This window comes from Rhinolophus ferrumequinum, chromosome X, assembly GCF_004115265.2.
Source record: "Rhinolophus ferrumequinum isolate MPI-CBG mRhiFer1 chromosome X, mRhiFer1_v1.p, whole genome shotgun sequence".
NCBI lineage: Eukaryota > Metazoa > Chordata > Mammalia > Chiroptera > Rhinolophidae > Rhinolophus > Rhinolophus ferrumequinum.
In genome coordinates, this window is record NC_046284.1 from 115,109,314 (window position 1) to 115,121,193 (window position 11,880).

General features: G+C 39.9%; 1 protein-coding gene across 1 annotated transcript in view; it reads left to right on the forward strand.

The window, feature by feature from the left end:
• VEGFD (vascular endothelial growth factor D) overlaps positions 1-6,988 on the forward strand; it is a 33,789-nt gene extending 26,801 nt beyond the window's left edge. Inside the window, exons 5-7 of the mRNA XM_033112012.1 lie at positions 464-564; positions 5,541-5,736; positions 6,340-6,988. Coding sequence (XP_032967903.1) covers positions 464-564; positions 5,541-5,736; positions 6,340-6,466 — 424 coding nt within the window. The 3' untranslated portion in view covers positions 6,467-6,988. The remainder of the gene's footprint in view (positions 1-463; positions 565-5,540; positions 5,737-6,339) is intronic.
• Positions 6,989-11,880: the final 4,892 nt, after the last annotated feature.

Sequence of the window (11,880 nt, forward strand, 5' to 3'; positions counted from 1 at the left end):
GTTATGTTAGTTAACACCGAACCAAGGAAACACTTCTACCTCTCTCAAGCAGAAAAGAAAACTCATATATCAAGGACGTTTATCCTCAAGATGTTCCTGCTGTGTTGGCCAATGTCTTTATCTCCATTTTAAAGAAGATAATTCTTAGGTGCTATGTTAGGACAATATTTACTTTTGGTAGATAAGTTCTGTTGACAACGAATTTGCATTGTTTCAACACCAATCTTCTTTAAAAGATGATAATTTTCCAAAATTACAGTTTAATTTCCAAAGGTTTCTAAATAAAATATTTGTAATTGCAGAATTACTATCTAATAACGTGCATTTCAGGAATATGAATTAAGCTCCTTAAAAATTTTAAACATTCTCCACTTAGAAATTTATTCAACATTTAAAAAAATGTTCGAAATGTATGATCACCTTTCGAAGATTTTAAATGTGGTTTGTTTTTTTCTTTTCCTAGCTGTTCACATTCCAAGAAACTCTGTCCCATTGACATGCTATGGGATAGCAACAAATGTAAATGTGTTTTACAGGAGGAGAATCCACTCGCTGGAATGGAAGGTAATGATAGCAGCATGAAATAATAATAGTAATAATGCAAATAACAACAATAGAAACTAACATTTATGAAGTTCTTACTATGACCAGACAATGTTGTAAGCCTTTTATATGTATAAACTCATTATATCCTCACACTAATTCTATAATATACTATTATTATCCCCCTTTCCTACAATTGCAAAATGGACACACCAAGATGTCTGGTAATTTTCTCAAGGTCACACAACTACGAATGATAGAAGCAGTCAGATTCCAAAACACTCTGTACTATAATTATACAGTAAGTCTACCAATGCATCATCTACTTTCTAAAAGAAAAGCCCAAAGCGATTGGAGCATCCTGAAACATTGAATTTGAAAGAGGATGGTAACCTATAATGAAAGCCACTTCAGAACTAAACACTTAGTTAACCACATTTTACTAATTCATTTGTATAAAAATCTCACCAGAACATAAAGTAATTTTGGACTTGTTGGTTTCTTTTAACTGTGTCATGTGAAAACGTGCCAATAATTTCAAAAGGGGGCAGGGGATATGACAAAAGTTTTTATGAAACTAGGGCTAAGTAAAAGCAAAACATGGCTGCTGGGCTAAGGGGAGTTGGGAACCATACGAGACAGGTGGTCATCAGTGCCCATAACTCATAAGGCTATGATTTTGAGTGATGAACATTTGGCTGAAAATGAATGCCTTTTTAAATTTTTATTTCCCAGATAATTTGACATGATTCCACTGGAAAAAAAAAAGTCAAGGAATCGTGCAATTTGAACCTTGCTTGTTTTAAACTATGATCTACAAGCAAGACTAGTAAGGATTAAACGCTAAGGAATGAGTGCCTAGAAACAATTAGTAACATCCTACTTCCTGTATTTCTGTCTCTTGGCTTCCTTCTAAATGTTTTCCTGAAAGCTCAACACCGGGTTTAAGGGCAACTTAAGGTTCATGTAGTTGAAATGCCCGTGCAGGTCTTGAATGTCGTCTACATCCCTCAAGGGTTCAGCTATCCTCTTGCAGAATGTACATCAGTCATGGGAAAACTCGCCACCCACCGACACAGCCCCGTTACTCTGGCCACACTCTTGGTGCCAGTAAACTATGTTGAGCCTAAATCTCTCTCTCTCCAGAACAGGACTATCCAGTGGAATTACAGTGAGAGTCACATATGTAACTTACATTGTATAGTCCTCACATTAAAAAGGTCAAAAAAAAAAAACACAAGTGAAATGAATTTTCATATATTTTATTTAATCCAACATATCAAAAATAGTATCATTTTGACATGCAATCATGTTATAAAACTTCTCAATGAGATATTCTCATTTTTGTGTGCAAAGCCTTTGAAATCCAGTGTGTATTTCATATTTACAGCACATCTCAATTTGGACTTGCCGTTTTGTGCTCTATATGACTAGTAGCTACCATGTTGGACAGCCCAGCTCTAGAGGATCAACTCATTAGTTCAGGTTTTACCCTACGGAGTCATGTAAAACATATAATTCTTTGTCCATGGGACTCATTTTTTAATAGTGTTAGAAGGTTATTGTGGGAGGCAATATACATAGAGCTTAAAGGCTGTTCTAGTTGAGGTTTCCCTGCTACGCAGGTTCTGAGAGAGATTGGTACTCAGGAGGTTTGCATGCAGGCACAGGCACAATGCATTCAAATGTGAGATGGAGTCAGGACCAGGTAGAGGGAGAAGTTGAACTGCATTGCAGTTGCTAAGAGGTGTCAGCCAATCCTATGGGGAGCTGAAGCTGGGAGAGCCCTTGGGGGTTGTCTCAAATTGAAACCAAGGGGCTGGGACCTCTGGACTGGTCATTGGAGATGGGCTGCCTCGGGGAGGGAACTGCCTTGGGTGAGGTGGTCTCTTTCTACTGAAGGTAATTCCTGGGGAGGGACTCAGCCAGTGCACATGAGTGCTGAGGGTAGAAAGAGTAGTGAGGAAGGAGAGAAGTGCGCTGAGCAGAGGGGAAATGAGTGCTCAGGAGTGGAAGTACAAGAACATAGCATATGGGGTGCTGGAAGGAGTCCAGCATGGCAGGGCTGTAACGGGAGGGGGCCGCATACATGTGAAAGAGGAAGCTGGAGAGGTTCACAGGGAAGTTAGTGAACCTTGTCCCAGAGCTTCGAAGCAATGCTAAGGGCAAAGGGAAACCACTCAACTGGTTCAAGCAAGACAGGGACAGCACCTTTTAGAATTTCAATGAAATCAACCCAACGGCAGCATACAGGAGGATGGGTTGGCCCCCCAGGGAAGGAAAGGAGGTGGGGGAACTTCTGGGAAGTTGTAGCAATAATGGAAGTGAGAGGCCCAGGGTAGTCTGGATCACAATCACTTCTAATTTTCATCTCCCATAATACAATCAATGTGGGCCAAGTTCACGGTCATCTTTCCAGTGTCCCCATCAAACTAATATCATACACTGAGCTTACTGTTCACTAACGACCTTTTTCACACATGTGGCTGTTAAGCCAACTGCCTTTTTTACAATGATCTCTTTCCTGAATGAGCACATTTGGGTTAGTGACTCCAAGTCCAACTTAATTTCATCTTGTTAGGTTCAGGTTACTGCTCTAAACTGTTACAATACCAAAATAAAAGGGCGGGATGGGGGGCAGTTCCTGATTCTGTCATTTAAATTCATCAAGATATCCACAACTGCAAAAATTTACTTAGAAAAATGCCGTCATTTTATTGATAAAAATGATAAATGGAACAAGGTTGGGAACAGAGTACATTGGCATCCCCTCATCAACTGGCCCAGGATTGACATCAATATGTAATAGTTCAGGGTATCACCCTTCGCTATCGTTGCCGCTTCACTCAGTTGTCCTACAACCAGTCTCTGTTACTTTTAACTTGGCTAGAAGGATTGAGGCCAGCCTCTACCAACTACCTTGCTGAAGTTCAGCAAACACCTAGTGGGCTGTGTTTCCCTAAACCACCTGTCCAAGAATGGAGTTGGTCTCTGCCTGAAGTGTTCTGAATGAGTCTCTACTGCCACCTTGTGATCCTTGCAAATCTTTTCAGTGCTTCTTAACTGTCTTTTAACAATCTATTCTTATCTTGCCCCAAAGGGACATCTATCTGCCTCACTGGCATATGGCTTACAAAGCTCACCTTTTTTCTCCTCACACAATTCAGAATGGAGTCTCTCTGGATCTAGCCTTCCAACACCCATTCTACATCATCCCTCAAAGATCATCAGCCACAGAGCAGTTAAAACTATGAGATTGGATGACACGAGGTTGCCATTTAGATATATCATTAACGGTCAGATATTGGCAAGAACATATGGTTTAACTGAATGCTCAATGTCTTGGAATGCTGGGTGGGATTCTTCAGAGTCTCTGTACAGCATCCAGCTTCAGGACCCTTTAATTACACCAAATAAGCTTTTAAAAATGTTTATCAAGTGTCTATTTTATGCCAGAATGATGACACCTGGTCCTTATATCCTTTAGGATTTTTAAATTAATGGACAAGACAAAGAAATAAACAGTCAAATGTAAGCAGTGTCAGAAAGCACAGGATGGAAATAGCACAAGGCCAGGGCACTAGGCTAAACTTGCAGAATTTAGGAAAGATATGGGGGAGGGAGGATAACTTCTAGCAGAAGGAAGGAAGTACATGGCCAAAGGCATGGGTCTGAGACACCCTGGCATATCAGGGGAACAAAAAGTACTACCCTGGCATATCAGGGGAACAAAAAGTACTATACTTTGGTATGGAAGCAACATAAGATATGAGAGACAGAGAGAGAGAGAGACAGAGAGAGAGAGAGAGAGAGAGAGAGAGACAGAGAGAGAGAGAGAGAGAGAGAGAAGAGGAGAGGAGTCTGGGAGGTGAGTAGGGTCTGTTCATGGAGGGTCTTGTATGTCCTAGTGGGAAAATTGGCTTTTATTGTGAAAGAAAGGGGAATCTTTTAAGGTACTTAAAGTAGTAGAGTGATGTGATTAGATTTGCATTTGATAAACTTGTGGAGAATGGACTAAAGGGGTAAAACTTGTGTTGGCAAATGAGTGACAGCCATCTACACAAAAAATACACAGTACTGACTGAATTGAGGCAGTGGCGGTGGTGATGGGAAAAAAGTACAAATTCAGGGCAGCAGAAAGGGGTGGACATGGGGATTAGGCTCAGTATGGCAGGTGAGTACAGAGTGACGGCGCCAGTCCTGAAATCAGGCAAACTGGAGAGAAGCAGGTTTGGGGAAGAAACTAAACATGTAATTTGCTATAAAACCGTCAGTAATGCTAAGGTGACATAGTCAAGTTCTTCCAAAGTTTCTGTCTCTTCCATTTTTTGCAATGAATTTCAACTTGTTGATGAGAATTGGACATGGAGTGGTAGTTATCCAATTGTTTTGGACACATTCTAAAATAAAGATCTGTCAGCTATGTGTGTAAAAAACTTCTCAGGTCCTCCTGTCCCAGGTGAAAGCATCTTCCAGCAGATCTGGAATCCAAATTTATTATCACTGTTGTATCTTTTATATCAGTGTTATGATCTGCGGTGAGGAGTACATCACTGATTCTACCCACAATCTGGAAGGTCTGAGGTATATTTCTACAATGCTGATATTTCTGTTCCCCTCTCCATTTAGTCTTCACCTAAAAACTGGAAAGGACTAGACTCGCAATCCTTAGACAGCCTATGTTTTATTACTAATACTTGGTTGTGAAAATTTGCATTTTAATAAGTCACCAACCTAAAAATCTCTGAAAAATCTTACCAGGAATATCCAGCTTCTAACATTTTTATCATAAACTGAGGAGAACTTACAAATTCTCTCTTTGTATTGTGAAATTAGAGGTGAATTTCCTTCACCCTGTGCAAAGATTAGACGAAAATCTACAGGAAAGATTTTGTAAATTCAAGTTATTCTGGAATGATGTAAAGTATACATCCACTTTGGAGATCATGTTATTCATGCTACAGATATTCGACCGACACTTTTCTTTTACTGTTTAGACCACTCTCACCTCCAGGAACTGACTCTCTGTGGGCCGCACATGAAGTTTGATGAAGATCAGTGTGAGTGCGTCTGTAAAACATCCTGTCCCGGCAATCTCATTCAGCTCCCAGAAAACTGCAGTTGCATTGAGTGCAGAGAGAGTCTGGAGAGCTGCTGCCAGAAGCACAAGATATTTCACCCAGACACTTGCAGGTGAATGGCTTTTTTGCTTTCACCTTAATGTGACTCATTGACATGTAATGTAAATGCTATTTTGATTCAGTGGGATTCCTTATTAAGCCATTTTTTTTTCAGTGCTCAAGTCTCTTTTTGATAGTGAAACAGAGGTTTGGCAGCTAAGGTATAAGCAAGAGTATCCAGAGTGATGATTAATGGAGAAGACAAGAAAATCCTGCCTGCTATTGTTGGCTTATGGACCTTAAGCAGAAGCTAAATTGATGAGATTTAAACAATTATTTGTGGAGGGTTTTGGATCAGCAGACTCTTTGATTTAATCTCTCTCTCTCTCAATATATATCCCTATATGTTTGTTTGGTTGTTTTTTTCTTTGAAGAAAGGGGTGTCACTGGATTTATATAGCAAGAAGTTTATTGATGAATAGAACAGTTAGAGGTTACTGAGTGCACTTTAATAGATTTTAAATCTATGTGGGATAACCATTCAGGATTTTATATTGACTTTTTAAATACATATCTGGAAAATTTACTTTGAAAACTTAATCAAATCAGAACAGAATTATTGCTTTGAATGCAGTCCTTGATTCTGAAGTTTCATGTTTATTTTCTTTTGCAACAGCTGTGAGGACAGATGCCCCTTTCACACCAGAACGTGTACAAATGCAAAACCAGCGTGTGCCAAGCATTGCCGCTTTCCTAAGGACAAAAGGGCTGCTCATGGGCTCCACAGTCGAGAAAATCCTTGATTCAGCTTTGTTCCCAAGTTTCCCATCCTTGTCATTTTAAACAGCATGCTGCTTTGCCAAGTTGCTGTCACTGTTTTTTTTTTTCCAGGTGTTAGAAAAAAATCCATTTTACATACTACGGCAGTGAATCCAGACCAACCTTTCATTAAACGCCAGCTGAGGATTTCCTGGCTTGCTGACAGATGTCTTCTAACTGAAGATGCCTTTGTACACCAAGGAATGGAGAGGAGGGAGTCTTGTAACCCCTTGTATTTGTTTGGTGAATGAAAAAGGTTTGACCATCATGGAATGACAGGTGCCATGTGACTGATTACTCACAGCAGATGAGGCAATTCGCATAGCCTCAGAGTCCTTTGCTAATTGCAACTCTCTTGTGAATTATTCTGATTCTTTCTTATGCAGATTTTGATTTGTATGATCAGCACTGATTTTTCTGATTACTGTCCAGCTTGTAGTTTTGAGTTTACTGAACTACTGTCTGTTGTTTCATATTTAAGTGTATTTAAAGAAAATAAACACCATTATTCAAGCCATTGAATTTTGTGTTATTTAATATGCTACCACTCTAAATTTTATGCTAAAGGAAAAAACATTTTAAAGAAAGAAAGGAATTTAGAAGTGGGAGGTGTGGGGAGAGACATGGGCACAACAAAACTTGACACCAGTTTTGGAAAATCTAAGGAGTAGCTCTCAGAAGGTTTAAGATGCTACACGAGGTCAAATAAATGTGACCCAAGAATCAGCTAGAAACCGATCTTTCCTTTGAGATTCAATTCAGCTTGACCTGACCCCATCCCATGGCTGAGGAGAGCCCACTGATGCCCCTGACAGCTTTGAGGGCCATATTTCTTCTGGCCACCTCTGGCTGCACGTGTCTGCACTCACTCAGATCAGTCTCATTCACATCTCAGTTCTCACGACCACCTAATTCTTCTCTCTTCCACTGCTAGCCAGGAAGGGAGCACAAGCCTTTTCCCTTGTTTTTTCCCAAAAATACTCCCACAGATAATTTGTTGATGGTGTAGACTTTACTGAAAATCTGGTATAACGGAACTTAGCAGCATTAGAAGAATTAAGTTATTTAGCAAGTAACTTAAAAATTGTTGCTTTCCTCAGCACCTTGCATAGATAGATAGGCAGATAGATGATAGATAGATAGATAGATAGATAGATAGATAGATAGATAGATAGATGATAGATAGATAGATAGATAGGCAGGCAGATACAATCTGTTACAGCACTTATCATACACTTGTACATAGTTGTGTTCATGTTTATCTCCCCACTGCACTGCGACCTCTTTACAATCAGAAACTGCCCTGATTAAGTTTGTATAACCCACGCTTCTCAGGCCAGACTATGTGGAGCAGTACAATAATAAGGAGGAAGATGACAAATACAGCAAATAGTTTTGTTTCTCCTGCAGCCGCAAGATAAGACTATTGGATCCTGGCCCAATCCCTACCCTCCCTGTCTCAGGCTTCCTAAACAGTTCCTGAATTCTCCCTTTGTTCACTTACGTTCTCCATGGCTTTGGGCCCTCTGCTCCTTTCCTGGCTTTAGTTCTGTTTCCTGGTGACACGGCTGATCTCAACTGGCCTGGCCATGGGACCAGTCCCCACTGTGCCTCGTCATTTACTGGTATTGGTATTGGCACAGTCACTTCTCTTGTCACTGTTCCTCGTGCCCTCACTTTATGACCTTAATGGGCCTTCTTCCTTCTCAGTTTACTATTTGATTCTCAGACTTCTGAAAGGTCTCGCACAAAATTTCGTGTCTTCAATGTATTAGCATTCAACTCCTTGCTTTGCCCCTTCAGTTTCTACCACTCTCCTCCTCCAGATTATTTGTTTAAGTTCCCTTGAGAACTGGGGCAGCAGACCGCCCGAGGGACACCACACAGTTAAAGGAGTTACTTCATTTATCCTTGACTGATAAAAAGAGAAACTGAATCCTAGACAAGGAGAGAAGACCTGAGTTTAAGGACAGGCTCTGCCATCTAATCGCATTATGAGGCTGAGCAACCTCATGGGGCCTCAGCTTCCTCACCTGTCAAATGTGGATGATAATCTCATCTCTCTGTACCTTAGAGTTGCTCATTTCACCTGAGTTACGGTAAGTGAAAGCAATTTGAAAAAATACAACGGTACTTTACAAATGAAAGGGATCATCCTGAAGGAAAGACACATGACTGTGAATAACATTCTTGGTGTATCCTGGATCTGCCCTAAACCAACTCAGACCATATTTTGATTGGTGGCTCTGACTTCCTAGTTGCCATTTAGATGGCGATATTAGTGAATTCTGGACTAGGACAAAACTATTTGCAGTCTGGCTTTGCCCTTCTAACACCCCTCCCCCTGATTTTTTCCCAACCCCCAATAACCCCCAAGAGATTTGTACTTGGATTCCTGAGGCTGGGCCTGAGCTGGAATGGGGCTGGTCCTCAGGGTGGAGGTGGGGTAACTGGCCTATTGCCTTATTAGAATTCACTGGTCATTGTACAGGAATATTTATCATACTAATAGCTGTGGAATGTGGGCTGATAATTCTCAACTTGTTGCAAAATAAAAATATGTGAGAAGCCCCAAGAGCTTAAAGCAAACAATAAATGCCAGTGGTGCATAATATCCCTGATTATCTGAGCCACAAGGCCAGAATATGTATTAATATGACAGCACAGACCATAAATCTGTGACTAAAGCAGTGTGGTGGGAAGCCCATTAGAGATGGAAACAGCATAATAGTCACAGTTGGATGAGATTAAAATACGATGTGAGATACTTGATAAAGGAGATGAACAAATAATCCATTTAAAGGTTCCTAAGGGAAGCAATAGTTCAGTGAAAATTGTGAGCCTAATGGATTTGGTCATTTGGTCAACAAGAGGTAGATTTTGTCTAATTATAACCTTCAGTGTGAGAATGTGCTGTGTACAGTAGGTGCCTAATAAAGAATTATTTAATAACTAATGGAGTATTGCATTGATTTTTGTGACCAGGGAATGGGAACTCATCTGCTGCTGGAATGCCCAAGATGAGCTCCCATTCTCCAGGGCCTCTCTCCATGTGGCTTTTCATCATTCACTGTCTTGTGAGAGCTTCTTCACAGCATAGCCATTGGCTTTCAAGTGAAAAGTTTCCAACAGGACATGCTCCAGTGCATAAGCACTTAGTAAGTTTCTGCTGTATCTCATTTACTGATGTCCCATTGGCCAAGCAGGTCACATGGCCAAGGCCAGAGTTAGTGTGGGAGGGGATTAGACAAAGGGTGCGAATATTGGAAAGTGGTTCATTGAAGGGCACCAATGTGAATCTTTCACAGGCTGATTTCTGTCTCTAGCCACACATGGAGCCCTGTTAGCCTCTATTATTCTCCAAGAGCTGAATTCTGGTTCATGTCTTCCTGCTTCCACATACAGAGTCCAGGACCTACATGGCTTTGGGCTGACTACCATTTTCGTTTTGGTTCTGTTTCTGATACATGGAAGTATGTATGTATGTATGTATGTATGTATGTGTGTGTATGTATGTATGTATGTATGTATTTATTTATTTTACCACAGCTATAACATTTTAATTTTCTCATTTATACTATATATCTCTTATTTTTTCATTTAAAGCAGAATAAAGAGTGAGGAGTCTCAAAGTATTAATTGAAAATGTCATCTTGGCTGGAAGTCTGGCTCAACATCAAGTCCATTTTCCTTAAGTTCCTCTACCAGTTGTTTTCCATTTTTTACTGGAAATGCCACACTTCTCCTTTCTGAACCCTTCCCCTGTATAATTATACAACGCTGTTCACTGGACAGTAAGTACCTGTCTCTGCACCTTGTTCATGTTGTTATTGGAATGGTTTTACTCCCCTCAGTTGCATAAGCATCCTTTATTTCTACTAGCTAAATGCTAGTAGCTAGAAATTCTCTTTCCCTCCGAATTCCTGGTATTTCTCTTGTATTTCTCTTATGGCACTTGTCACTTCCTACCTTTTATCATATATATTTACATATGCCTTAACTCTGTCTTGGTTCCTTGGGGGTAAAGCTCATGACAGATTTTCCTTGCCTTGAGCCTTGTATGTAAATAGCAGGCTCTCCATACAACTGTGTTGCCTTCCCACTCCAACATTATCCAAGGGAACTAATTTACATATATATTTATAATGAGCTGAATTTCAAGGGAAGGTGATATCCACATTTATTTTACACCTCCATTTATAGGTCATTTTATACTACAACTGGTACTGATTGCCCTCATATTTTATTAAGTGTAATCAGAATATACTACATATAAGTATTTTAGTCTACTTTCAGTGGTTTCCAAGAAAATTCTCTAAAGGCATACCTCGATTCCATACATTTAGGCAGAACACTATACAGTGGTACCTCGATTTTCCAACGTAATCTGTTCCGGAAGACCGTTCAAGTTCAGAAATGTTTGAAAACAGCCGACAGCTAGGCCTCAGGATCTTGAACTCAGTGGAAGCCATGTGATATGTTCGACTTCCGAGGCGTGTTCGGAAACTGAAGCACTTACTTCTGGGTTTATGGCATTCGTAAACCGAAATGTTCGTCAAAGGAGACGTTAAAAAACCAAGGTACTTCTGTACTGTACTGTAATTAGAATTAACCCTTATACCCTCTGGGAACCACTAAACTATTGTAAGCGGGGAGAGGGGTAGTGGGTGAGGGTAAAGGGGATCAAATATATGGTGATGGAAAGAGAACTGACTCTCGGTGGTGAACACACAATGTGATATGTAGATGGTGTATTACAGAATCGTACACCTGAAATATATGTAACTTTACTAACAATTGTCACCCCAACAAACTTTAATTAAGAAAAAAGAATTATCCCCAGATTTACAGCTTAATTCTGCCGCTACAACTCTCTTTTGACTTTTTAGAAAATAGCCTTTAATAGAGACCCTTGTTTAAGGTTTAACTAATTATAAATGGAGTTTTGTAACCACGTGAGATTGTCAACCATGTGCAGAATCATGATTTATTTGCCTTTTAATGCTCTGTGCCTAGCTCAGAGACTGGAAGATGATGAATGTTAAATGTTTTCAGACTTTGTTGGAACAGCCTGTGGTTTTCTCAACCCCTTTTCCCCACAAAGACTCAGCAACAGTGTATCTTTATGAATATCTATTTATAAAGGTCAGCCTATGCTACAGTATTTAAAACACAAAAACTCTTTTCAGAAAAGCGGATCCCTTTATACTCTTGGTAAAAGATATGTAAAAGCTAGGAAAGATAAAAAGCTTTTAAAACATAGGGACTATGTTTAATAGTCCTTGTATTCCCTACAAAGCCTTTGATAGAGTAAGCCCTCAGTAAATATTTGATAATAAAGATAAAAAAAAATTTGTTCTGATTTGAAAAAAGGATCACAAGTCTTAAAGGAGTATTG